Source organism: Lynx rufus, unplaced genomic scaffold (genome assembly GCF_022079265.1).
Source record: "Lynx rufus isolate CCGP_SWC_20201006 ecotype Redwood Valley unplaced genomic scaffold, mLynRuf1.p SCAF_14, whole genome shotgun sequence".
NCBI classification, from domain to species: domain Eukaryota; kingdom Metazoa; phylum Chordata; class Mammalia; order Carnivora; family Felidae; genus Lynx; species Lynx rufus.
Genome location: NW_025814828.1, coordinates 33869942 through 33894839, shown reverse-complemented (window position 1 = coordinate 33894839; position 24898 = coordinate 33869942). Strand labels below are relative to the sequence as shown.

At 47.6% G+C, this 24898-nt stretch overlaps 1 protein-coding gene across 1 annotated transcript in view; it reads right to left on the bottom strand.

The window, feature by feature from the left end:
* Positions 1-24898, bottom strand: part of TSPAN7 (tetraspanin 7) — a 124645-nt gene that overhangs the window by 10109 nt on the left and 89638 nt on the right. The window contains exons 2-5 of the mRNA XM_047076394.1: positions 13915-14103; positions 9852-9926; positions 7411-7506; positions 5646-5801 (exon numbers count right to left, since the gene is read on the bottom strand). Coding sequence (XP_046932350.1) covers positions 5646-5801; positions 7411-7506; positions 9852-9926; positions 13915-14103 — 516 coding nt within the window. The remainder of the gene's footprint in view (positions 1-5645; positions 5802-7410; positions 7507-9851; positions 9927-13914; positions 14104-24898) is intronic.

The following is a 24898-nucleotide window of genomic DNA, read 5'->3' as shown; positions in this document are numbered from 1 at the left end:
AGAGAGAGTGCGGTGGCCTCAGAGATGTGTTTTACCCAGGCCAGACTGGGCTGTGTTAACTTGCGACACTCCCAGCAAACATTCTGACCCCGCAGTCAGCAAGTACAACTGCAACTCACCCTAGGAACTCTCATTAGCATTCTTTTCAAACTTAAAAAAAATCAGAAAAATTCCAAACATACAGAAAGGCATAGAGAGTAGTACAGTGAACCCCGAAGTAACTCCTTCTCTAACCTCGCAATTAACATGTGGCCAATCTTGTTTCATTTAGAGCTCCTCACCTCTCCTCCCCTGGCTGGATTATTTTAAAGCCAGTCCCAGATATATTCTTTCAGTCAGAAATGTTTCCGTAGTAGGATTAAATATAGCAGGAAATCTGTAAGATCTATGAGGCAAATGCTGTAGAGGTAGGGAAGCAGACTCGAAGGATACAAAGGCATTCCACATCCTTGCACGGAAAGACTCAGCATCACAAACATAGTTACTAGCATTTTGACAACAAATGACAACATCTCAGAAAAATAAAGTGAAATCATCTGGTTAGAGAAGGTGTTTGAATGCCTACCACCTTTATGGTGTTTTGGGGTTCTTCCTAAGGAGATCATTATTTTATTTTTTTAAAACAGGGAAAAACCTATGTCTGAAAGTCCTCTTTTCCACAAATTTACTATGTGACCTTGGACAAGTCACTTCCCACTTCTGGAGTCAGTTGACTTTATCCATAAAAGGAAGTGAATTTCCCCATAACGTACTATGAAATCTTCAAACGTGATTCAAACCAACACAAGTTTTACCAATTTCAATGGTAGTTTGATACTGATAATGTGAATCACCTTTCTTTAAAATAAACGATCTGGTTGGAGTTCAACAATGTTGCTGAACAAGTTTTTCACTGTTGTTTTTCAGGATTACATTTTATCAACCTAGTCTAGGTGGCAAGCACCACAGTTTGTGTATCGCCCATAATGCAAAGGCAAAAGTGGACTCTTCCTGTTAAGTACCCAACAGGTTGAACTCCGTGTGTGCGTGTGCCCGTGTGCATGCATGCGTGTGTGTATATTTATTTGAAACTGGACCACATCAACCTAGATTTCTGAACTGACATAACAGACTCAGAAGACACGGTCTTTTTCCAGTTTTCTGAGAGAGGGCTTCTACTTAAATGTCTAAAGTCTGCAAAAATCAAGACATTGATTTCAAAAAGGGGCAAAAAAGATTCTTGCTTATCAAGAAAGACACACTAAATTGTAATAATATCTGAAGAACAAAAAAAAACACGTCTCCCATATTTAAACTCAAAATTTAACACTGTAATAGTTCTCGTAACTTACGAAAATTCTACCAATGCTGTACCTTCTAATGAGTGATATTTTATGTAGCCTTAGTCTGTCTGCAGAGAAGTACATTAACATAGCAGCAGTGCTTTAACATGTTTCCTTTTTTTATGTGTATTTATTTTTTAGAGAGAGAGAGAGAGAGCCAGCCAGCCAGCGAGGGGAAGAGAGGGGGGGACAAGAGCTGTATTGACAGCACAGAGCCCGATGCGGGGCTCGAACCTACGAACCGTAAGATCATGACCTGACCTGAAGTCGGATTCTTAACTGACTGAGCCACCCCGGTGCCCTTGACACGTTTTCGATGCAATGGGAAAACTACACTTCTTGGTTAGCTGACGCAAATTTGAAGGCTGGGGGCGGGTGGGAAAGGAGATATATGACTGCTTATGAGGAGTTCTGCAAATTGATTCTCTCTTTATTGTAGAAGATTGCTTGCTGATTTCATTTTTACTAGTGAAAGTATAAAACCAAACTACTTTTCAAAAGGTGGTGGAAGGGAGAACAGGTTGGGTTAGGAAGAATTCAAGGCGAGAAAAGAAGAGAGATGGATATTTGAACACTTTGCCAAATGGTAGCAACTAAGACAGAGCTTTGCTGAGGTGGCCGTCATGACCGTATCTTCTCCAGGCCAGTGACGGTCGGGTGGAGGAATGAAGTTCAGTCCAACACCAGTGTTAGGTCAGCTCAAAATATGAAAACACAAACCCAACCATACAAACCAGAGAGAAGCAAGGTGGGTGAGTTTCTTACTCTGCAATATATTTTGGCATAGATATTTTTCCTATGAACTTGGATTCTGCATTTTGCTAATGCATGATTTCTATTCTGTTGTAGGAGATTCCACAATCAATCACATTTTTGATAAGCCCACGCCACATCAGCAAGTGAAACCAGAAAAATGAGGTTCCCGCCATTAGGGCAATTGTGACAAAATCATTCTCTCCAAACCTTGCTTCTCAAAGTAGGGCTCTTCCAGGGGCAGCAACAGCAACCATCACCTGAGAGTTTGCTAGAAATGCAGAATCTGAGGTCTCGCTCCAGACTCCAGAATCTGCCAAATCCCCAGGTTATTCATTTTTAATGAATTTTAACGAATGTGACCAATATCTCCAGATGTTTCATATGCCCTTTAAAGCTTGAGGAGTACTATTCTAGAAGAAAAGTTCTCACATGGTTTTTCACTCCACAGAAGAAAGCAAATTAATGAAGCCTATCAGAGGGAGGGTTACTTAAAATGAGAAGGATGGAACTGATTTCGCTTTTTTTGTTGTTGTCTCCACAGTGTAAGGGCAAGGCGGAAATAAATGCTTTCCATCTCTAGACTCATCTCCGTTACTCACCACGTGGACCCACAGGCCCATCCTCCAGATCTCAGCACAGACCTGCAGACCACAAGGACTGCTGTGGTATTAGAACACAGGCCGTGTTTGTATCCCACGCCATGGTCCCCACTACACCGTGATCTTACCCGCCCACAACAATCCCTTTTAATTTCCTAAAATGAAAGCCTGGTGGTCCAGGTGTGAGATAAATCTACAGAGACCTGCTAAGTGTCCTAGGAAACATCCAGAAACAGAATAGGTCATTTGCTTGCCCTCTCAGCATGTCGAAATCAACACAGTCGCCAGTGGGAAACAGCTGTCAGTGGCAGATGTTTGATATGAGGAGTAGACAGCTCGTCCCAGGCAGGTTCTGGGAAGAGGTGTATCAGTAGCGGCCAACCAGAATAACCATCTCACTTCCTCTTGTTCTTAAAAAAGGTCAAGAATTCCTATGGAGTAGGGGCTCAGTCAATGCTGTTTAGCCATGTGAACCTGCAGCTATCTCAACATCCTGCTAACAAAACCAAAATAAATTCCATCCCTCACACAAAACAATAAACATCCTGTTTAACTGTTCTCACCTCCCCCCTGCTCTCTGCCCATTATTTGTACAAGGTAGGTTTCTCAGGCTGCCAGGAAAGAGCCAAGAGTCATCCTTCTGTGCTACTAAAGCATAGGGTTCAAGACACCAAAAGATCTACAGGGATTTAGAATATATCTATTCTAGACAACAGGATTCCATAGAACTACAATGTGGCAGTAGTTAAGCCTCCCGGGGGAGGGAGCTGGGGGGTGGCTAACACTTATAAGTATCTACTATTAGTATCTTCACGTCATTCCCATCTCCTGCCTCTTACAGGTGGGGTATCTGAGCCTCAGATCCAAGAACTTATCTCAGTGGTTCGTGTGGGCATTGAATGGGAATATCTAATAAGACTTAGTAGACAAATTTCAGTTTTCACTCACTTTTTCTCCACGGAGAAAGCCAGGTCGGAGGAATTAAGCACCTTTTCCAGGTATTTGAGGTGGCCAAGAAAACGTAAAGCAGGATGGGGGCAGGAGGTGGGGTGGGGAGGCAGGGAGTGAGGTCAATTTGTAGGTTATCAATGAAATGGAAAAAATGTTACCCTATCTTTCTTTCTAAGGATCACAGAGATGCACTATAGGCTACGGCTCTCAACTGGCTTTTGAATAGTAACAAAAGACCCTCCAGCCGGGGCCCTGCGGTATCTTTCCTAATAAAGGACACGGTGTGGTGTAGTGGAAGACAGACCTCACCGTCATCAGGGTGATGTTTATGTCACAGTTAACATTTAACATCGCAGTTCACGTTTCTCTTGTCTATACTCTGGGCCAGGCACTGTGCTTTAGATACTTTATGTCACTCAATCCTCGTATCAATCCTAGGTGGGGGGGATGATTATCTCCCTTTTACTGATGCGAAAAAGAAGACGGAGAAAGGGTAAGTCACTCGATCGGGGCTGCACAACCAGCAAGTGGCTGAGCCAGAATTTAAACTGGAGTCCGACTCCAGAGCCCATGCTCCTTCCTGACTTGTAGATCTCCACCTTTCACAAAGGAAATTTCGCTGTAATGGAAGACTTTATCCAGGTTGATGGTTGCCTGCTTCAACAAACGACCTCCTGAGACTTTGCTATGCCGACGTCTCACAGCCAAAAGCATTTCTTATCTTTTATAAATTGGAGCGTCCACTGCAGCTAGGTATGCTCGGCGCTTCGTAAAATGGCAGCATAACAACATCTATGGGGGCTCTGTGGGGATGTCCACAAGGAAACCAGAAGTCACCTTACTGATGAGAGGCAAAGAAAGGAAGCCTCACGCTTTGGATTCACAAGAAAATTCCAGTAGGAGCAGATGTCCTCTGAGCTAAGACAGGAAGTGGAAGCAGTCAGTACTGAACATCTTAACCTCACGACACCAGTAGCAAGCGATAAGCCCAGAATGACAGAATGAGCTTCTAGAATGGCAACAATGCTCTGTAGCATTTATGCTACAAATACCAACATTAAATGGGTAAAATATAGAAACCATTTCTTAACATTCTAATCTTGAGAACATGGCTATCTTCTATGAATTATTCAGTAGTTGGCCCAGATCACATCAAGTTTTGAAGACCTTGCAAGAACAGAATTTTATCTTAGTAAGAAAAGATCATTTACCCGATGGCTGCGGAACAGCAGGTAAAGTCAACAATAGGGCGTTTTTTTCCCCTCCCTTCTGTTTTACCAAAACATATTTTTTATCTGGAATTTCTCTAAACATTTAAGAACACAGACCCCCTTCACACAGTTTTATCATGCCTTCATCATATTCTCTGTGAAGTGGGATACAGAATTGGTCTTCCTTTTTTCTCTGACTACTGAAATTTTATTTCCTTCATTTTTAGTACATGCTACCTTGCAGATTTCTTTTAGCCCGTCTTTTCCTCTCTCTCTCTCTCTCTCTCCCTCTCCCTCTCTCTGATTTCTTTGGGAGTCAGGATTCTGACAGTGAGTTGAAGCAGAGTTGCTGATTTCTTTTCCTAGAGCCGAGAACGCCCTAAAATAAAGGCCACCCTCCTGGCAGGAGCAGATGTTGTCTGTCAACTCTAGTCCCCCTTCCTGCTAAGGACTGGCACCCAGCTGTGAATAATTCCATGTTTAGAAGGTAGATTAAGCAGAAGAAAGACAGCCAGAAAGAAGAAAGGCAACATTCCCTGTCTGACATCCGCACCAGGGTGAACAGGAACCGTAGCTAAACCTCCCTAACTACGCCTGGTAGCTTCTTGCTGACTCACAGCTCACTCCTTCAGGAGCGGACAGCCTCGAGTGCCTCTCCCAGGCAATAAAGGGCTGCGCAGAAAGATCCCGCGCTCTCTCCTGGACGACATTTCTAACCCGTTTGTCACAGTTCCATAGAAACAACAACAAAAAGCCCTCCCCCAAACATTCACCACGGATCCCGTCAGGGCTGACACGAAGTGTACCTTCTGGTTAACTTTGGTGGCCGCCACAGTCAGATTGTGTAGATCCTGGGAATTGCAGTCGGTTTCGTTCATGCAGCAACTCAGGGGGATGCCGCGCTCCAGGAAGTAGGGGCTGGTGCTCCAGTTGGTGTAGTTCTGCACGCCACAGCAGCTCAGCTGTTAACGGGGGAGGGGAAGAGCCAAAGGGTGCAGGTCAAAGACATAGCGGTCTCCTCCCTCACGACCCTGCACCGTTTAGAAGAGAAACACGGGCCGAGGCCCTGAGCGAACAGGCACAGCTTTGGTGAGTACAGATGAGCTGAGACTCCATTAACTATTATATTCACCGGGAGGCTCAACTGGACTGAGAAAAAGGAAGTCAATCCTAGGTTGCGTTTTGTGTTGGCTTCCTTACCAAGTCCACAAAGCAAAGCAGTAGGTTCTCTGGCCTGGATCAGCATCAAAATCAATAGTTGGGTGCTATTGAAGGTACAGATCAACTAAATCAGGATACTGATGGGGAAGCCGAGACAAAAATGGTTTTAAAAATCTCTTTTTAGGGGTGCCTGGGTGGCTCAGTCGGTTAAGCAGCCAACTTCGGCTCAGGTCACGATCTCACGGCTCATGAGTCCGGACTCTGCTGTCAGTGCAAAGCCCGCTTCAGATCCTCTGTCTCCCTCTCTCTCTGCCCCTCCCCCTCTCGTGGTCACGCTCTCGCAAAAATAAACAAACATTAACAAAACTAAAAAGCTCTTTTTAGACCTTATAGATCTATAAGATCTCTACTGGTAAGTAATGGTTTAGGGTGGAGAATGATGTACACAGAGGAAGAGAGAGCTGTTGTCGGTAAACTACAGCCCACCAGCTGCCTGATTTTATAAATCAAGTTTCACTGAGACACAGCCACGCCTGCCCATTTACACAATATGGCCGCTTCTGTGCCGTAAGAGCAGAGCCGCGTGGCTGTGACAGAGACTGTACCACACTCAGAGCCTAATTACCGTATGACCCTTTCCATAAAAGATGTGCCAACCCCAGACATAAAGAGTATTCAAGGAAATGGGGCAAAAGTGGAAATGGATTAGTGACTGGGTAAAAGGTAGCTAGTTCCTTACATTCTTCTAGCAACTTTTCGGTTAAGTTTGAATTTTTATCAAAATACCAAAAAGAAAAAAAAAATACTGCTTCTGAAGTAACAAAACAAAACACGCAAAAAACACCCCAAACCCAAAACTTCCCCGGGTGCTCCAGATGGGCCATCAGCTTGAGCACCGGCACCTGCCCCCTGAGCACCTCCAGGCACGAGACCGCCATTTTCCTCATCTCCTCTGCAAAGCATCAGGCAGCCTAGGGCCTTCCCACTCCCGCCAGATCCTCGGCTTCTCCTAGGCCCCCTGCCCACCCCACTACACCGCCCATGCCGGTAAACACGGCTCATCTGAGCTCTCCACCCAGCCTATACACACCACTTCCAGAATGCTCAGCAAGGCTGCCTACACCCACTGCCTCCTTTTCGAGGCTTCAGATTTTCAGGGCAAGCTAGCTTTCCTTGGGGTGTTCCTAATTCATACTGACGAAAGGCAAGCCACAGGCAGGGGGCCCTCTTGATACCAATGGCCCGGATAACTGGCCCCTGGACCAGTGCTGGGTGTGAACTCTTGGACACAGGACCGGAGAGCGAGAGTCAAGAGCAAAGGCTGACGGCCCCCCACCCCCAGCAGCCCCCCAGGACGAAGGCCTGACGTCACGGGCGGTGGCCAGCCCAGTCTCCTTCCCTGGGACTTACGCTGCGCTGCACGTGATCCACCGCCCGGCTCCTCTCATCGTTGCCATTGTAATTCTGCATGGCGTCCGTGTAAGTCCTCAGGAAGGTGTCCTTGATCTATGGAAGACAAGGGGGAGTGCGGTTCTGGTCCACTGCCGCCCAAATGGACTCATGTTCATGCTCACTTCTACCCCAAGATGACCTCTTCTGAAAAAATCTCTGAATAAATGTAGGCCAGGGAGGGAATGCCCTGTTTCCTGAGACAAAAGACCTCAGAAAATTCGCTGAGGGATTTGAAAGAACGTTCCCCTCATCCCCAATCCAGAGGAACCCAGTGAAGTGGCCAGTTTCTGAGAGGGCTGTGAGGGTGAGTGGCCAACCTCAGGCCTGGCTTTTTCTACTTACTGTCTTCGAATTGACTGATGCCCACCCTTCTGTCCATAACTTTTCCTGCCCTTACTCAGAAGAATAACAAAGGACAGGCCACTGGAGGGCAGGAAGCCTGCTGTGGCTGTGATGGGAAACAGATCCCTGTTCTAACATACAGGGGGAGGGCACAACCAACTTTCACTTACCTGTCCTTATAGGGGCCAAAAAGAGAGGCTAAAAGATATGAACTTTTCTTACTACTAAGTAGTTAACAAAACCCCTCCCCTCCTCTGCGAGCGCATTTGACTGTGGGGTAACTTTCGAGCTCTGTTCCCCTGGAAACCTGCTGAAGGTAGAGTCTCAGGCGTGTTACCAGGCAACTCCACACTTAGGGTAAGACTGCCCCCAATTGCCCACATGACTCTGGAGTCGGGGGGACAGCAGATGACAATAACTGCCTGCTGGGAAGCTTAGGGCTAAGTATGGCGGCTCTCTTGACTAGGCATGTTCCTTGCTGAAATACTGGACGGTACGCCCATGGGATAAAGAAGAGATCAGTGGGCACTAGTCACATGGAGCTTCTAAGCCATGGTGGATGCCACACCTGGCTGTGTCCTTTCATGTCACTGCACCTGCGTTGTCTGTTGTGGGCAGGTGCACACAGAATAGAACCGGGCCACTTTGAAGACTTCCACTCGCCGGTGGTCAGAGTGGCATTGCAACCCCTCCCCCTCCCCCCAGCTCCCTTAAGTGTTTCAGATGCACCGAGGGGAGGTAGATAAGGGGGCCCAGGCACTGGGTATCAGGGACCACTGAGAGAACCCCCCACCCCTAGTGGAGCCCAGTCACGGCAGTATATTGGGGGGGAAGGGGGCAAGGGCTTGGCTGCATCTGTGGTTCGCACACCCACTGGGGGTACCTCTAGGGCTGCCGAGGCCGTGACTTCATCAGGTTTCACCTCACCTGAGAATAAGAATGGGGAATCTAATTCCAGATATGGCACCTGCACAAGATGGGTTCTAGAAGTCAGCCTTGACACCTGAGATTGCACCTCTGGTAAGGGGAAAACCACAGCAAGTAGGGGAAAGGGGCAGAAAGTGCATAAGCCAGCTGACTGGGAACTGAACTTGGTCAAGCACAGAACCAGGGTCTGGGACAGATCATGCCAGACTTTCAACAGCCTCATTGTCTTTTCCACCTCTGTCTTGCGCTTCTTTTCCTTTCTAACACGCGCGTATCTACTTGTGGCTTTACTGTTATTTACAGGATGTGCTAACAGCCTATCGGGGCGGGGGGAGGGGGTTGTCAGAACCAGCACTTTATCGTAGCACCTACCCTGCCTGACCTATCACCACTATACGTGTCTGAAAGGCGACACCACGGTGGCTACAGACAGCATGAGGATGTCTTAGCTCTGCCTGAGCGGCTCCCCATGGTCTGAACAGAGCAGCCACAGTGAGAGTATGGGTGAGAATGGCCACACACGATAGCAGACAGCCAGCAGTGTCCTTGAAACTACATCACGATCACAAAACAGTATTCGAAATCCTTTTTCTCCAGCTTTAGAAGTCTAAAATAGGACATGTGAATTAGAAACAAAGCGCTGTAGGGGTTTCAGATCACGACTGCCTTCTCTCCTTCCACAAGGCTCCTAGCATCTGGCCTCCGTTTCTACCCTCCCAGTTGGCAGGGGGTGGCCCCCAGGGCTCTGGGGAGGAGACAGGGCAGTCCAGGCTGTTTGGGGGATACCAAGCAATCACAGAAATCTTGGGCCTTGCTGAAGCTGCTATTTTAAAAGGAGTATTTAATCTACTTTGAAGGTCACTTGCTTTAAAACCGGGTGGAGAATCATTTCATGCAGTAGCTATATCAAGAAATAGAGGATCAACAACTAAGGTTTTGAGTTTGGCGAAATTCCTGTGGCATTTAGATTTTTATTGGCATTTCAGCCCATATTAAGTGACATTTGGAAAACAGCGATACCACCGGAGATGCCAGCTAGCCCATATGTGCCCTTTACACATTCTGAGAGGTTTCAGAAATCCTCCTCCCAAAGCCCCTTTCAGTGAGTTCTGTACTTCGTGTATACTCACCTCATGACGAAACACAAACCCTGAAATGCCAGCTACCAGCTCAGCCAGGAACACCAGGGACAGGAACATGGCATACTGAAAACCAAGCACACAGGGACAGAGTCAGACACGTCAGGATGGAAATGAGTGTTCCTTCCGGGTAGCTAACTTCTTATCACAGGGAATCACACACATCCTCATATTCCCCAAAGTTTAGGAAAAGCTTAAAAATACCCTTGTCCAGATTTCCCCACATGAGCCTCAATATAGAAACGTGTCTGTTTAAATATGCGCGAGCATTTTGGGCCACACATGCTAAGGAGAGCACATCCGGAGACTGGGCTCAACCAGGAGAAATCTGGAAGGGCTTTTTATAACTCAGGTATGCACTATTTGTGATGCCGGAATCGTCGAGTGGGAAAGTACTCTGGAGGTCGCAGGACACCGTTCTGCCCCGTCCGGGAGTCCTTCAGACCACCTCGGTCATGATGGTCAGCCGGCACCTGCATGCACCCTTCCTCTAGCATCTGTGAGCCCAGCCTAGTCCCTCCACCCACGCGCCCCTTGCAGCCCATTCAGTTTTCACACCGTTCCAATTGCTGGAAAGGCTTTCTTTCTCCTGGCCACAGTCTGCCTCCTTGCAACTTCTACTCCCTGGTGTCAGAACTGCTTTCAAGAGCTAGAAGCACCAGCCCAACCTTGCTCCTCCACAATCGCCCTTCGTATGTGGGAACACAGCCATGGTGCCAACCTGCTGCTTCTCTTCAGGTGGGCAAATCCCTCCAGTTTTCTTGAGCAAAGCTATTAAAATGGCTTCCAAACCCCTTCCTCTGTGACTGTACCAATCCCATCCTGACAGAAAGACCAGAACGCGCACAGGTCAACGTTCTTCCTCGATATGGTGATCGTGCCTGAATGTAGCACTTACAGCAGGGGCCGGTGGGCTCCATACCTGTCTTGTTCTGCACAGTGTGTGGAGTCGATAGTCTTTAAAAAGCAAAGAAGCTGTACTACTAACACTCTCCATAAGCGTCCGAAACCCTTAGTGCTTCTTACTCATTTCATGCTTCCCGTACTTTCCAAGTTGAGTGTGTGTGCGTGTGCACACACGTGTGCCTAAGTTCAGGGATGAATTACATGGTACTTATGAGACATTAAGGGTTTCCATTTTTGTGACTTTGAAAAGCAGATAAAAGGAAAGAGAAGTGACTCTTTTCCTACAAGGCATATGTCTTACAATCTGTTTCTTCTCATCTCAAAATAAAATGGAATGTTTGGAATGCTCCTAGGTGATGCTTTAGAATTTGGATCGACTGTACATGGTCATGTTACTTGCTTATAAAGTACGTATGCGCATAAGATCATAAACTATTTTTCTCAGCTAGTGGCACATGTTAAAAGGAGGGAATATTGGCTTAAAATGCCAGTTTTGTAGCAAATATTAACAAAAGTCTCTACGTACACTTAACGTATGGCCACTAAACTAGCAAACACAGGGGCGCCTGGGTGGCTCAGTCAGTTGAGCTTCCGACTTCAGCTCAGGTCATGATCTCATGGTTCATGAGTTCAAGCCCTCCATCGGGCTCTCTGCTGTAATCACAGAACCCCCTTCTGATCCTCGGTCCCTTCTCTCTCCGCCCCTCCTCCGCTGGTTCTCTGTCTGTCTCTCTCTCTCAAAATAAATAAATAGACTTTAAAAAACATAAAACAAAATAGCAAACACAGTTATGAGTAGAATGCCCCATGGACATGACATCTGTCTCTCAACTTACTATAAAATACAATAAGAAACACATTTGACTCTAGAGAGAGTCTCACACCAGGCCTAGAATCCACCAGAAAGTCCTGTGGGAAAGTAACTGTCAGAGGCAGGTGGGAGAAAGGACATTCAACTCTGTAGTCAGAAGTCCTCGTAGGTTTACGTCCTAGCTTTGTTGTGGGCTAACTCTTAGGAAAGAGGCAGCCAATCTGGGCCTCCATAAAGTGGAAATAGTTATCTTCAGTTGTTTTGCAGTTAATGAGGTTAAATGAGGACCATAAAATTCTAGACTGACAGACAGTTAATCAAGTGACTTCCGCTCTTATCAGCCAGATCAGCAGTTTCCTGTCGCTGGGAAGTTCCCAGTTTCTAGGAGCTTCCAGAGAACAGCTGCTTCTCCTTCAGAAGGCCCTGGCCAAAAGCCTACTGTGAAGAGCGCACACTAAATACAGGTGGTAGGGGGCAAGTTTTCTCGAGATGAAAGTACCGTAGTAGAAATCGTCCTGGCTTTGGAAGGAGACATCCCTGGGTTCCCATCCCAGCTCTCCCCACACCAGCTGATGGCTTTTAAAGGTCAAAGCTAAAAACTAAACAAAACCTCAAGAAGTTCTCTCCAAAGGCTCACCTGCTAGTGAGCTCGCATGTGTTAGGAGAACATGGCAGAGTGGTTTGAAACCACTTTCAGCAGAATCCAGAGAGAACTGTTCTATTGTTGTGTCCCCTCTCCTATCTCCCTTCACTCAGGAAGAAACCTTGGTGAGTTAGTCCAATGCTGTTCTTTCACAAATGGGGACAGGCCCAAAGAGGTTACATCTCGGCCACTAGAGACGTAAGCCAGGTCTCCTCCCTTCTTGTTCGGACAGATGAATTCCTAGCCATCTTTCTTTTCTGGTCCTTTCAAGTTAATCCTCCCTTGCTACTCGTTGTACTGAACGGGAGGCTCTCAACCTTCGCTGTAGGATGGAATCTCCTAAATGGCTTTTAGAGACTGTGGCGGTTGGCCTCACTGCTGTGGAGTCTGGTTCGGTTGGCTGAAGGTGGGACCCTGGTGAAGGTGTCTTTCAAAAGCGGCCCAGGTGATTTAAGCAGGCATCCAGAATTGAGGACTATCACACCAGACAGAAAGAAATCCTAGTGCTTCTCAGAAGTACTAGAAGGTAGACTCGGGAGGCCAGCATAGAGTAGCAGGTGACAGCAGCAGAAATGTCTCAATGTGGCCTCGCTCTGGCTTTTCCACCAACCCGGAAGAATCAGTGGTGGCCAGGCCATCAACCTCCTGTGTGGTCTGCAGGACAGAAGTGGCTGAATCAAACACTACTTCCGTGAGGCTGTCAAGAGAGGGACTGATCAGTGCCAGTTTGGAAGGTGGTTCCTTTGGAGAGAGTCATCCTCACACCCATCTCTGTCACTAGAGGGTATGAAATGTCCTCTAATCTAGGACTAAACAAGGAAGTATGGGCAGCACGGCGCGGACAGACTCTCCACTCTCCCCTTTCACAAAATGAGACATCTCAAATCAATCTCTTCAAACAAATTGTTCTTTTGAGGAGAGGCCCTTGCTACCTTTTATCTATAAAATCCTTGAACATGAACTAACTCTTATTAGCATAGGCAGTGAGCATGGGCAGGGGGTAGACAGTTGGGCAATGAGTCCACCAGAACGTTAAGAATCATGGTAACAGCCTTTCAGCAGCCTGCCCCTTGCCCTTTGGGGAACATCACACCGAGTGTCCTATTATAGTAAAGGCGCCCAGCGCTGGGCTGGCAGTCAAAATCTGCTCCTGCGCCAACCCTCTGTCGAGCGGGGAAGCTCTGGCTTAGCTCGACTCCCATAGCACTGAGCTCGGGTGTGCAGGTTCGGAGAAGAGTATGCCCACTCAGCCAAGCACGGACAAGTTCAAGGAGGCAGGAAGTATTGCTCCAGTGGGAACTTGGAGAGGAAAGGCTGCTCATGTTAGGGGTGCTGCCCGCCCACGCTGCACGTCACATACCTGAAGAGACTTGGGAGAAACACTTCAAAACTAACCCAAGGCGTCTTGCCATGAGGATATAAATGGCTTCGTGGAACCACTGGCCACTGCTCTGTCACCACCCACTTCGAGGGACGAGAACTGGCTTTTTGCGTGTGTGTGCCAAGCTGTGTTTGGGGTTGTTTTGCCCTCTAGGGCATTAGACGGTGGATTAGACAAGGGTCTGGACTAAGATTAGAGGCAACGCCTATGAAGGTCTTGTCTGTGGCTTCAAGATGGGCCATGTCACTTTCGTGTGATTTCTGTGGTTTCGAAAAGTAATCGAAAAAGCAGTATTATGTCGTGACACACTCACCAGCTTCAGCATCCACGGGCTACCACGGCATGTCGCAAAGCATCCGAACAGGCCAAACACCACAATAGTGGTGCCGGTCCCGATGAGCACATAGGGGGCATTTGTGGAGTTCTCGGCGATCAGGGAGATGTAGGTGCCCAGAGTGAGTTTGCCCCAGACTCCAACAGCCAGCAGGATCACGCCAGTGATCTGAAAAGAGCAGGGAGGAGAAGGGAGTGTGAAACTGTGAAGCTGGGAATCGACGCGGCAATGTGGCCTGGATGCGAAGACTCACGTTCCTGTGGGCAAGTGGCGCTTGCTGCAGGAGTCCCCGGAGCAGTGGGAAATGTGGGAGACGGGTGGCTCAAAGGCATCACAGTGTAAACACCCTTTTGTTTTGGACGATTCGACCTGTCCCTTACACAAACCCACAGGCAGTTATCGCATGAACTGGAAGTCAAGCTGATAATAAGAAACTTTGTCTTTAAAACTGTTTTGAAAAAAATGCATGCGGGGCGCCTGGGTGGCTCAGCTGGTTAAGCGTCCAACCTCGGCTCAGGTCACGATCTCACGGTTCGTGAGTTTGAGCCCCACATCTGGCTCTCTGCTGTCCACGTGGAGCCCGCTTTGGATCATCTGCCCCCCTCTGTCTCTGCCCCTCCCCTATCCTCTCTCAAAATAAGTAAATAAACTTGTAAAAAAATTAAAGAGAATTAAAACTGCATGCCAATGCAGGTGTGAGAGCCCTCCCTGGAAGAGCCGCTGCCCAGTGCCGAGCCACCCTCTTCAATAGCATGTGTGGCTTTCGTACGATTTTTAAAAATTAACTAATTAATTTAAAGTAGGCTTCATGTCCAATGTGGGACTTGAACTCATGACCCTGAGATCAAGAGTTACACACTCTACAGACTGAGCTAGCCAGGTTCCTCTGGATATGGTACGTTTTGAGGACATTTCGCATGATGTTGTAAGGAGCAAGATGATTTTCTTTCACTATTATAGCAAAGATCTCTACAAAAGCAAAATATTCAAAATACTTTTGAATCCCTATGGATACACTTCCTTATTTACAGTGCTTTAGTCAATACAAAACAACAGAAGCATCTGAGTAGTTCCTGGAATTAGCTGTAATGCGATTTGGCAAATCCCGTTGATCGGTCCAAAGGAAATCCCCACAGCATGTCTAAACTGCAGAACCTTGCATCAATCGGGCCCTTACTTCAGGGGGTAGACTTGGGGCTACATGCTATGCCTTACTCTCCCTCCCCTGCAGGCCACACAACCCAGCAGCATCAGTGGCTAAAGCCAGCACTTGACTTTCTGTCTCTATCTCCCCAGCTGGTCTCTCCTTCAGTTTCCCAGTAGCTTAGCAGCTCATTCAAACTGACATCCCTCTAACGGCCACCTCTTCTGACACCGCATGAAGCTTGAGAGAAGCCCGGGTGTCCAGGGAGAGCCTTCCCCAGTTTTGTCCCACCCTATCGCCCAATGTCCTATACCAAATGCCTCTGCTTCCTGTCCCGCCTGGCCATCCCAGCGAGGGGGCGTGATGCGATGAGAAACGGGAGCAAAGCCGTATGATACAAACCAATACCCACCATGCCAAGGTTTCCCCTGTCAATCAACACACTGTCCCAAATACATGCTACACGAGGAGCCAGATGGCAGGGCCAGTGAAGATGCCTGGGCCTCTCCTGTACACTCTGAAAACTCCTTCTGCAGTCTGGATCCACCAAGCTCCACCATCAGACTGTTTCTCTTCTATTTGGTGGAAGGGATGAGTGGAAAAAGCAAGAGCTTGGTGATATTCCCCCACCCCCACCACGATTGCCTTCGACTCTGTAGAACTATCACTGTGAAAAGACCGAATTAGAAGCTTTAAATCAGAAAAAGATCGAGGGACTAGTGCTAGTTTTATAAGGGAAAGGTGAATAAATGTGATGCAATCTTGAGGAGAAAGCATTTGACACTAATATTTAGGCGAAGGTGGCCCAGTGCAGGTCTACTGCCTTTGAAAAGTTCCAATGGGGGCCTCGGGGAGTTCAGAAAACCAAGAATGCAGACACGGTCAAGAGTTTCAAGTCCTTTGCTGACACCTGGTGGCTGCTAAAGAAACTACCTCTCGTGAACAGCCTCTTCTGCCACATGGAAGCATAAAATGGAAACGTAAAATGCTTTTTATCCACCAGAATCAAAATTGAACTCTCCGCTCATTAGGGGTAAGAATGCAGTGAACACTAGGGACGAAGGATAGTGCCTGAGCTTTTATCACTCAATGCTCAGCACAGCGCCAGGCACAGAGCAAACGCTAAATATTCATTGCCAAACACATAGATTTCATTTCTCTGGGTCTTAGAACCTCTTCTTCATAAGAGTCCTTTGAATGTCATATACTTACAAAGCTGCTCCATCGGGTGAATACTGTGAGGGGCCTTAAAATGGAACCAGAGAAAAACCTCTGCCTCTGCTTCCCACTCTACCGTTATCTGCCTAATGTTGTAGATGTCACAGCATAAATGTTCTGAACAGAACTAAAAACTCAGTTAAGCCAGTCGCTGTTCAGGCTGAATATAAGTCTCATCCACAGACTTGCTATTTCATGTGACTGCCTCCAAAGGTTCAGTAACGCTTCAGACATGCACTGAGCAGCTCGTTTCTACACACCTACTGCCAGTCGCTATTGGGGTGCGATGGCTTTAGTGACCAAACATGAGAGTCTGATAGCTTAGATTTCTGGGACCAGTCATTTCATCAAGTTCACTTACCATCATAACAAATAGTGAATGCAGTATATCAAAGTTAACAGAAATCTGGCTTTTAAGGCTAACGGTATCAACATTTCTATCCCTTTCCTCCTTTCAAAAAGTACTTTCTCAGGATGCAACCGCTGCTTTTGTATAGGACACCTCTCTCACGTAAGGTGCAAAACCTATGATAACAACTTATTAAAATCTTCATAAAATGTAAATTACATTAAAATTAAAAGGCTATTTTTGCAGACCTCAGAGGTACCTCTTAAAGACTGCCAATGGACGCAAAGAAACACAACACTGTGGGCGCCACATTGTATGGGAGAAAAGCCATCCAGTATCTTGAACTTGACCAGGTCAGTCACCCTCTAAGGAGCCCTTTCTCCACCCAGCACCTCTCTGGTAGGAATCTAAGAACAGCCCAGAGAGAAAAGACCTTCTCCAGTGTTGCTCTTCTCACACTCAAAGATCCCTGAGCGACCAGCTCTGCGTCTGGAAGCCCAAGCCCCACATATGCAAGGTGTTTTGCACAAACAGGACCCGCCTCTGCAGCCGCATCTCCCTCCTTAGTCTTTCTGCACTCTGTGTAGTTCCAGTAAAATGGAGCTGTTCTCCGTTACTTCCTGTGCTTTACTGCTTCTCAAAGTTTGCTCGTGATGATCCCCTTACCTAGAATTCTTCCCCTTCCTATCACTACCTGTCTACATCCTAAGCTCGTTCGGCATACTGTGCCCACGCCTCCCAGCCTCCTTACACAGAACTTATGCCATCGTCGTCGTCGTGCTGCGCCCTTTCCTCCTCCTGTGCACATCCAGGACTGTGACCTCCCTCGAGGGCAGGAGCTGTGTGTCTGCTGCACGGACGGATACACAGCCGATTGCGGATGTGAGGAGGGGAAAGAAGTTTCATGTTAGCCATCTCCCTGCCATACTCTCTGAATCTCTGCTAGGACCTCTCACAAATGGTAAGAATGCCAATCCAGGCAGGTGCTGTGATCTGGGGAAATCATAATGCTAAGGGCAAAGAAGAAACAATGAGATGGACAAGGGAGAGAAGGTTGGGCTGCGGTGCGCCCTGCAGTGAGTAAAACCCTACTTGCTGGTGGCAGTGCTGGTGGACGAAAGTGCCAGGCTATTGAAGGAAAAAACTACCGGCAAAGGGCTGAAGCTCCGTAACACACAATCTAGTGCTTTCTCTTTTTGCCTACTATAATAATGCTTCTTACCAAGGAAAAAAAACATACAAAGACAAGTCAAATGCAAAAGTCTTCGTTGTCTGTGTCATTTTCTCCTTGGTTCTTGTCAGCACCCACCCATGCACACTCACCCCTGCGTGTACCTTTACAAGCACACGCGAGGCTCAGGGCTCACCAAAGCAATTCTGTGTCCGGGCACCTCAGACACCTGAACTTTCTAAGCCAATCATTGTGTCACTGCTTTAGCTTTCTCAAGGAAGTTATGTTTCTTTCTCGGAAGACTCCATTAGCAAGGAGCCAACGGTATGGCTTAAGAGGGGACACATCAGAGCCTGGAGATCAGAGCCCACACGAGTGGCCTGGGGAAGGTACCGCCGCCTCCCATACACCCTCACGTCAACCACAAGCCAGGAGGGCAGGCCCAGCGCCTGCCGGCAGTAGCCAGGCTGAGGCTCAGTCTCATATCGTTCCTAGCATCCCGGGGTGGCTCGACATATTCTGTGTGCTTCCTGTGCAGCTCAAGATATACAGATAGCGATGTACCCCCACTACTTCTAATTTAGGCTTGGCGATGAGGCCAAAAAACCTATAATGGTAGCAGTAGAAAAGGTAAATCAGAACTAGGAAATCAGAACTAGGCTCGCGTTACCTTAAAATTACTTGAAAGGATACCGCGGGTAGGTTTGCCAGTATATCACGGGGTGTCCAAAAGGCTCTGGAAGAGACTTACTGAGGTTTGGTTTCATCCTAAAGTGGATACTGGGGTAGCAGTGGCAGAGATCAGCACTGTCCTTTGCTCCCGCCAGGTCAACACAGCTAATGCAGGGAAGTCTCTCAATTGTCCCTGCAGCGTCCTGATCCTCAGACAGGAGCCAGAGATACAGCGCTTCTATGTTTCTCACGCGCCCACAGGCATTGAACTTGGGCCCGCTGCCTCTTCTGCACACAGACCACAGCCCTCTGACTAAGCGGCAGCAGCAGCAGCAGCTCCTGTCTTACCGTGAAAGGCTGTGCCTGGTATGGGTCTGACGGTGCAAAGTCCCTGTATTTTTTATTTAACTGTATGAGATGCTAAATACACGCTTGTGTCACCGTTGCAATAATGTGTATCTGCTCTTGTAGGTGGGGCTCATGAACCCACGTGTTATGGAATTAAAGAAAAGACAATGAAAAATTGACTTACAGAAGCACAAGCTCTCTCGAAGACACCCCATCCTTCAATAAAATTTTTTTTAATGTTTACTTATTTTTGAGAGAGAGAGAGAGACAGAGAGAGAGAGAGAGATGGAGGGAGGGAGGGAGGGGCAGAGAGAGGGAGACACAGAATCCGAAGCAGGCTCCAGGCTCTGAGCTGGCAGCACAGAGCCCGATGGCAGGGCTCCATTCCATGAACCGTGAGATCATGACCTGAGCCAAAGTTGGACCGACTTTGTTAACCGACTGAGCCACGCAAGCGCCCTGAAGACACCCCATCCTAAGAAGCCAAATGGGATACAAAGCACAGGAACTAAAGCCAGCCTAAAGAAACACACAGGAGAAGTTGTGGGCCGAAATCTCAGCTAGATAGCATTTTAGGTGAAAGCCAAGGTTCACTCATCCTAGGGGTCTATAGGTTAATTCACCCCTGGCAACTCTGTGCAGAGCAGAGGCATTGTCAAATGTTCTTCCCCCACTCCAGACGATTCTATACCTCAGAAAAACCACATGGCACAGAAACTCCATACATACAGTAATGACAATAAATACAACTAAGTAATAATTAAAACAGTGATTAAATCCTGAAAATATAGGGTCCTCAGGAGTTAGGTTTTCAGAAGGAACCAGCAAACTCTGCTTTCTGCCCATTCTTCCTTGAAGCGTGATGCTGAGGAGGCTGCGGGGGAAGGCATCTCTGCACGGCTTGGAAGGTGTTCTGACCTGATTTTGTGCATGTGGATAAAACACACAGGAAGGCAGACAAATCAGCAGTTTCCACCACGTCATGGTTTTCTCTTTAAACTTGAAGTAGTAAGGGTGTGGATCCATCACATTTACAACTTAATATTGTATAACAGCGTATTTTTGAAAACACTGTTTTGGACCAGGAGGCAGAATTTACTGGGGTTTTCCAGGGGGATGGAGAGCCCTGTCCAGATGAGGGGCCGCAGGGGAGCCGGTATGTTTAAAAGGCAGGTGAAGGAAAGAGCTGTGGGCTGGGAGTCAGGATACCAGGGCTGGGGCCGCCGTTTGTCACAAATCAGCTGTGTGACTTTGGGCAGTTCACCTAACCTTCCTGGGCCTCCGTCCCCTCTTCAGTAAGATCAGGAGGTGGAGACGCCTGATGTCCAGTGCTTCCCTGCAGCTCTAACGTTGTGATGCACCAAATCAGAATCTCCACGTCGTCGTGCTTATTCACTCTGAAATCTATTTAGGGACGTGCCCATTGGGCAAAGGAACACAAGAGAGTTTATTAGGTCCTCCCCGTGACTGACAAACCGTCAGCAGTGGGAGTAGGAAAGTCGGCTCGTCTGTGGACTCCACGCCTACTGTTCCGCCAGCTCTCCGAGGTGACAACTGGTTGCCGGGGAAGACAAGGAAAGAAAAAGCTGCCCAGGGGGTCATGCATCGCAGTTTTAAAGAGACGCTCAAAAATGTATAAGGGTCACTAGCATGACAACAAGCCTTACTTTTTATATGAAGATGCCCGTGTCGTCCTGAGAGCAGTGAAGACATATGCTCTGAGCTGCTCCTCTCTCAGCGAGTATGTCAGCCAATTCAACCCTTTTGCTCCCTGGCTTTTGTGGCTACAGTATATGTGGAAGAGAGCACACATTATACAACTTACATAATGGGGAGATTAGTGCGATCATTAAAAGCGGATGGGGAAGTTTGAGGAAAGGGAGAGAACTGAGATGATCTTAAACACGGGTTTGTTAAACCTGGGTTTGAGAACCAATAGGAAACTCAGAGACCATCCGGTCCTGGCCCTGTTTTCTACTGGATTTGAGGTGACCAAAGGCCCCGCAGGGAATATTCAGAAGGCACCCGTGGATGTGCGACTGCAGTCTGAGAGAGAGTCGCAGACGCAAGTCAGGGCTGAGGCCGGAAGTGACAGCTGAGGGACCGTTGTGTCTTAGGAAACAGAAGCAGAGGATGGTGGGAAGGACGCCATCACTAGAATGTGGGGAACTGGTGCCGGAATTTGGGGAAGACGGAGGAGATGCAGAACCGAATAGACAAGTCTGTGAAGGGGGCTTCCAACAGGAGAAGTGGGAGACTCGAAGAAAGGGACTTCTTCCTTCTCTAAACACTTCTCGGAAACAAAAGGCCAGCACAGTTCACGGGCCCCGAGTACGCCAACGGGCAGGCACGGTAGTCTTTTGTATACCCGGTAAAGCCCACTACAACTGCATTTTATATTTCAATATTGTGTCGTCCTGTAGCTGATTCCTAGAATTCAAATTCCAGGAGTTAGGTCACGAGCGCACAGTGACTTGTCACAAACTCTGGCTTCTGCTTGGATCTTGTCACTGAGCAGCCAGGGTCTGGTGCGCACACTGTCTAACGGATCCTACATAGATGCTTCGGAAAATATCAAAAGGGCTTTGAACAGCCCTATGAAAAGTCAGGAATTCCAGCTCTGGCTGTGGGCTCACCACAGGCCTTTCTTCACTTAGGCTTACGTAGTGAAGCGGCTGATCCTGTCATAGGAAACAGCTCCAGGAATGCTTTAATTCCATCAAACAATGCTTCCTGTCCTCCCGGAGGCCTTAAATATGCAACCACCGGTTCACGCCCATCGCAGATCTGTGCCTTCTTCTTTCTCTGTGAAATGACGGGACTGGCCTCAGGAACACCTACAGGAGCCCTTCCAGTGCGAAAGTTTTACGTGCTTCTTTGAGGTGCCCAGCGTCCCTCAGAGGGGCCAAGAGCAGGCCCCGCCACTAGCTAGGGTGCAGACCACGCTCGTCAACAGCGTTCACCCGGGGCCTGTGCTGGCCGAGCTTTGTACTCAGCCTGCGGGAGTCTAGCTGGGGAGGGGCCCCCAAGCAGGTGGCTGGCTGGAGACTGGACAATCTCTAATGTCCTAGGGGCCCGGGAAGCGGTGGAAATGGATCATTGTTGGCAGTCCTTCCTGAATTAAAAACTGGGTCCGGACGTGGTGGAGACATGGTGGAGGTAGGCCGATCACAGGAAGTCAAGGTGACAGCTGTTAAAATCATAGTAAAGACCACTTCACTCACACAGCCTTTTACTACTTCAATTACTAGACCCCTTTCGAATTAGCCCAACCGGTTCCACCTTATATTAATTCCACTATTCAACAAAGGGTCGTAGGAAATGTCCCAACATGTTATTAGGGACCCTGTATATCCTACTAGGAAATGAGAAAGAATGGGCAGCCTAAAAGGTTCTGGACTTTAGGTCTGCTCTCTCTCAAACAACAAACAAATAAACAACCAAACCAAAACAAAACAAAAAACAAATCCACAAAGGAAGGCCCCAGAAGCCAAAAAGAATTTCGCTTCATGCTTATTAGCACGTTGAGAAACGTTCCGTTGTATCAGGGAGAAATTTTAAGGGCAGCTTATTCTGAGCTTCTTGGCATTTTTTTTCCCCGTTGTTAAGTATTGTCGAGTTCTCCCTGAAAATGTTGACCACTGGACTTGGGTGTTTGATTTACACCAACAGGGAGTGTCCTCCTCCAACTTCAAGCCTCTAGGAGCATGTAAGAGAAGCGAGTGAACAAAGCAGAGGTTAAGTCTGTCTGGGCGTAGCTCACACCTCTGGTTGCACGGATGACCCAGATATATAAATAGATGGCATATAGGTGAGTGCCTATTAAGAATTGGGGCAGCGAAGCCACTTAGGAGGAGATTTGTGTACTTAGGAATCAGGAGCAGCTGCAGTGGCTAAAGTGACAGAAGCTTAATGTCTGGGGGATTCCCTCTGTGCCACACCCCCTCCACAGAACCCCCAAGTTGATCTCGCTCAGATTTAAAATCTGTTGGCCCAGTTGACACACACACACACACACACACACACACACACACACACACACACACACACAGAGGCAGGTGAGCACCAGGGACACCAACAAACAGCCTTAGTGTCATGAGCAGGTGGCTTGAGCAACCGCAGAAGTGCTGTGCTTCCTTTCCTCAGGTGACCTATGAGCGGACCAGTGCTGTGAAAAGATGGATCAAATTCCACACTAATAAGAAGAGGTATTAAAAAAAAAAGATCATGTCAGTGTAAGCTTACAAACAAGAGCTGCAACTATATTATTAATACCCGTTGACAGAAAGTTTCTGCTGACTGCACATTTATCCCATCTTGTGTTGTTAATTGTGTATATATTATGATTTGCAGAGTCTTGTGGGAGGAAATAAGGTCAGTTACCTCCTCTGTACCCACCGGAGCCTCACCCACACACAACCTGGGTCTGATCTTACAAGACAACAGGTCGTTCAGACATTCTGTCCTAATGCCCATTTAATAGAATCACTGCTTGTCTGAGGATGATTCCCATTGTTTTTTTAATTTGAAAACCAGTCACTGTGCCCACAGTGAACACCCAGCGGGAGATCAATAAATGCGGACTGAATCTTGTGGTGATCTCGTCTTCAAATTGAGCTCCCTTCCAGTGGCCATGTCCTTGGGAGTTGCTGGGTGGGAACGAATGTGGATAAACTACTCCTATCAGCAACTCCATACGTATGACTCTAAATGCCAATCTGTGGCTGAACAGCACAGGTCTCCCTCATGATTATGTTGTTGAACAGGTTTTGCTTTCCTGGAGTTCCATTATGCGCAAAAGGGAAAATTTTCTTTGCAAAATTTTTACATATCATCTTCAAAACACCAAAAACCCCCCAACAATCCTACATGTATATATACACATCTAAAGCAAACAAGAAGCGAGAATGTAGACAGCAAGGCAATCCCTGAAGGCCTGTGCTCGATCTGGCTTTGTGTTAATGGGGGCTGAGGGGCTAGGCGAGCTCCTGCCTCTTTTCAGATGAACTTGGCACTGATGAGACGTAATGCCAGAAGAGGGCCCATTTTTAAATGAGTAGAACCACCTGTTCAATACAAGATTCTTAGGCAAATGGTAAGGTGGTGGTGGTCTTTCGGTGGTCCGAACTTTCCCCTGAGATGACTCAAGGGAAGACAAAAACTCATCTCTATTAGTGACTTATTTAACCTTCCTCTCAATATTCAAATATCCACATCGCACGCATTTGTGACACTGCCACCAAATAAGAGACATGGGCACTATTCAGATGTCTGATATTGACAGAGTATCGCAGGAATTAACTTTAGGTAACACATGTTCTTGGCAAAAAAAGAAAAATAATTCACTAATTCCAGAAACACACAAAGAGAATATTTTGCCATGTCTACCACTGCCACTTGGGCCCAGCCACCACCCCTGGCATCTCTCCCTGTCTCTACCCTTGCCCCCATGCTCTGTTCTCGACACAGGAGCCAGAGCTATCCTATTCAAACCAAAGTCCAAGAAGATTACTCCTTTGCTCAAAACCTGCCACACATCCCACTTTGCAGAGCGGGAGCCGGTGCACCCCTCCCTGGTTCCTCTGATGGGACCTCCAGTGGCTCCCTCCGTGCTTACTTGGCTCCAGCCCTCCTGGGCCTTTTTGCTCCTCCAGAGTACTCTTGGCCTGCTTCCTGCCTCAGGGACTTTGCACTTGCTCTTTCCTCTGCCTGGACTTCAGAGATCTCTCATTTCAGAGTGAGAACGAGCCCTTCCCCTCACGACACGATTTAAAACTAGAACCCTGCCTCTCTGGCATTCCTTATGCCCTTTCATCCTTTATTTTTCTCCAGCACACTTACCATCTCCAAATGCTATTTGATTTACTCTCTTGGTCTGTCTCCCCAAACGAATTTAAGCTCCATGAGGGTGGGGAATTTTGCCTGTTTCATTGATGTATCCCCAAAGCCAAGACAAATGCCTCCCCATAGTAGGTGCTCGATAAATATGTGTTAAGTGATTGACTACAAGATGACAGGCTGGTAGGCCAGTGTGAGCTTTGGAGGACTGAAGGACAGAAGA